We start from the raw sequence: 3224 nt of genomic DNA on the forward strand, positions 1-3224 counted from the left end.
CAAAAAAAAAAATATAATAAAAATAAAAATGAGGCCGAGGCGCTCGCCTTGGCCAGCATTGGCCGAGGCCCGCCTCGGCCAACCTCCGGGACTTTGGTTAAAAAAAAATGAGGATCTTTAATTCAGTTTTACTCCCAAGCCACCTCAAACACATCCGCAGACTCGAGAGTAGGGGAGCTGGTGACAGAGTAATGATGCTAGCACCCGACCTAGGTTGTCAACAGGCACCTGACCCGGCGCCATGTGGAAACCCAACGGGCAAAACTCCCATGGCCAGAAGTCATTTACTACCCCGCTCATTCAAGACAAGGAAATAATGGCTCAGCTCCTCATTATGATAACTGTTACGTACCGCCTCATCAAAGAGCAGTTACTGAGGGGACCTACACTTAGAAGGGAGCCGTTGCACTTATTAGAAGGCCATTACTGCCTATTATTATAGTTGTTACCATTATACCGTATAAGTAGATGATTCTTGGTTGAGGAGGGGAACATGCTGATTACTCCGTACTAAACACTTAGCAATACAACAATTCATATTCTCATATTATATTTCCGGATACTTACCGTCACATACTTTGATACACATGATACTGAATCAGGGCTACATTGATGGGAGGTAAGTATAAATATTTCTAAGTGCTCACTAGAGTATTGAGAGAAGTGAGAGAAACATTTCCTTATTTGCGTGAATCCATAGCAGTCCAAGGAACTCCGACAAAGGACTCAAGCAACGATAGATATGGCGGTTATGCCACATATAAAAGTGTTTAATGTGGATTATGTGCTTACAGAATAATCAGTCATCAAATGTCAAGCTTGAGCAGGAACAGAGCTATCTGTAACTTGGTCTAGGAAAGGATAATCAGTATATCCCACAACTGGATCGGAAGTGTAGAACGTAGACCTATCGTACTTGTTCAGCGCCGCATCCACCTTGAACCGCAACACCAAATCCGGATTAGCGATGAAGAGCCGGCCATAGGACACAAGATCAGCTTCATCTTTCTCAATTGCCTCAATCCCCAGCTGCCTTGTATACCCACCACTGCTCATAAAACTCCCCTCATACCCCTTCCTCAGACTGTTCATCATCAACGCCTCCTGTTCCTCGCCGCCAAACATGTTCGCGCCGCCATCTCCCTTTATGGTGAACCGCGGCTGCGTGACGTGGAGGTAGGCCAGTTTGGACCCGAGCTTGGCCTGGAGCTTGTTGAGCCTCTCCACCACGGCTAGGCCGAGAGCGTGCGGGTCGGAGTCGGTGGCGTCCATGTGGTCAATGGCAGGGGAAATCCTCACCGCGACACGGTCGGGTCCGATGGCCGTGGCCACCGCCTCAAGAATCTGCAGCAAAAATCTGCAGCGGTTTTCCAGAGAGCCGCCGTACTCGTCGGTCCGGTCATTTATCCCGTCTTTCAAGAATTGATCTATCAGGTACCCGTGCGCTGAGTGGATTTCGATGCCGTCGAAACCTGCTTCGATGGCTTTAGTTGCTGCAATGCGATAATAATCTACGTATCTGGATATATCATTAGTTGATAAAGCCTTTGGTTTTGAGTAGTGGCCGTAGGAACCATCTGGCTTGATGAGAGGCCAATGCTCTGAAATCTGCTTCTCTGTTGATGAAACTGGTGAACCCCCATCAGGTTGATACACTGCCATCCACCACAAAATGATGCAAAATCCCATCAATATATTACCCAAAAAAATTCAAGATTTATTAACAAATGATTCAAGCAATCGATATGAAACATTGAGTAATACCTTGATGAGATGCACGACCCACGTGCCAAAGTTGGCAAAAGAAAACCGCACCCTTAGCATGGACAGCATCAACCACCTTCTTCCACGCCTCCACTTGCTCCTGGGTAAAAATCCCAGGAACATTTGGAAACCTAAACCACACCCAGAATTCAAACAACCTTAATTAGTTCATTGTTGTTAGACTAATAGTTGATTAAGCACTTATCACTCGCAAAAAAAACTATAACTAGTAGTAAAAGACGCAATTTTATTTATTTAATTAGTAGTTAATGAAGAATTTCAAAACGAAGAGGGTGAGGTTTGGTCTTTCAGACCTCCCCAACAATTCCCTAACCATTTGGACTTGGCTCTTCGGGGCTCTACCTTACAAAAACTAACCGATAAAAAAACTAACAGGACTTGACAATTCCCCCTCTAGGAATTATCAGCACCGTTTTTCAAACTCGTGGTTCTGATACCACTTATTACACCACTACGCCAAAAGTAATAGACTTTGGCTATTTACCAATTTTTCTGCTCAGCACTTCTCTAGCCACCAATTAATGAACTTGACCTGTTACTGACCTCCACCCAACAATAACAAATGCAAAACTTTATTTATTTACACTAGCATAGTAGCTAGCACACATTTGAAAGGCAAAGTGCTGGATCCACCCAACAATCTCCCAGCAATGATTTGACTTTTCAAGCGTTTGCCCAACAAAAAACCGATAAACCAGTCCATGAAAATCACAAACATACCCGGCTGAAGTAGGGTCGATCATAGTTCCCTCAGTGAGAAGAAATCCACCTTGAGTGGCCCTTTGGGAATAGTACTCCACGTGTGCCTGTTGTGGGACATTGTCCAAAGCTCTACACCTCGTGCATGGTGCAAATACCACCCTGAAAAGAACAGAACAGATGTCGAGTGTCGAACAGAAGAAGAAACAGATGACTAACATTACATTAAAACAAATGCAAGAAAGGAATGCAAACCTGTGGGCGAGATTGAACCTTCCCATCTTGTAAGGTGAGAAGAGTTTGGGAACAGAACCTTGAACAAGAGGCAACGCTTGAGTCATGGTACTTGTTGTTTCCGGCGATCGAATGTGAAGAGAATATAGGGACTAGCCGGTGGTTCGCGGCGGAGAAGGGATTAAGGAAAGCGTGTTTGAGAATTGATGAGACGATCGAGGAAACGATCTTTTATAGGGGAGGAGAATATGGTCGGTAAGATGATATTGACACGACATTCTCATTTCACAATAAAAGAAAATGTAAAAGGAAAATATAAAAGGAATGCCTTTATTTATTATTTTTTTGAAAGGAATGCCTTTATTTATTACATAGGAGGGAGTGTTTTTTTTTTGAAAAATATTTGGTGTACTCTCATTTTAAACTCACAACTTGTACTTTTTTTCACATGCTTTTGATGTAGACACTTTTCAATGGATTAAAATAACCAATCTTGATTTGCCACC

The 3224-nt window shown here is 43.5% G+C and overlaps 1 protein-coding gene across 1 annotated transcript; it reads right to left on the minus strand.

The window, feature by feature from the left end:
• Positions 1-570: 570 nt before the first annotated feature.
• On the minus strand, positions 571-3019 carry LOC109178726 (12-oxophytodienoate reductase 3-like). The gene is made up of 4 exons (XM_019328264.1): positions 2740-3019; positions 2506-2646; positions 1765-1895; positions 571-1655 (listed from the first exon to the last, which is right to left on the minus strand). The coding sequence occupies exons 1-4, from the start codon at positions 2823-2825 to the stop codon at positions 814-816; spliced, it is 1200 nt and encodes a 399-aa protein (XP_019183809.1). The 5' UTR covers positions 2826-3019; the 3' UTR covers positions 571-813.
• Positions 3020-3224: the final 205 nt, after the last annotated feature.

Source organism: Ipomoea nil, unplaced genomic scaffold (assembly GCF_001879475.1).
Source record: "Ipomoea nil cultivar Tokyo-kokei standard unplaced genomic scaffold, Asagao_1.1 scaffold0869, whole genome shotgun sequence".
NCBI classification, from domain to species: domain Eukaryota; kingdom Viridiplantae; phylum Streptophyta; class Magnoliopsida; order Solanales; family Convolvulaceae; genus Ipomoea; species Ipomoea nil.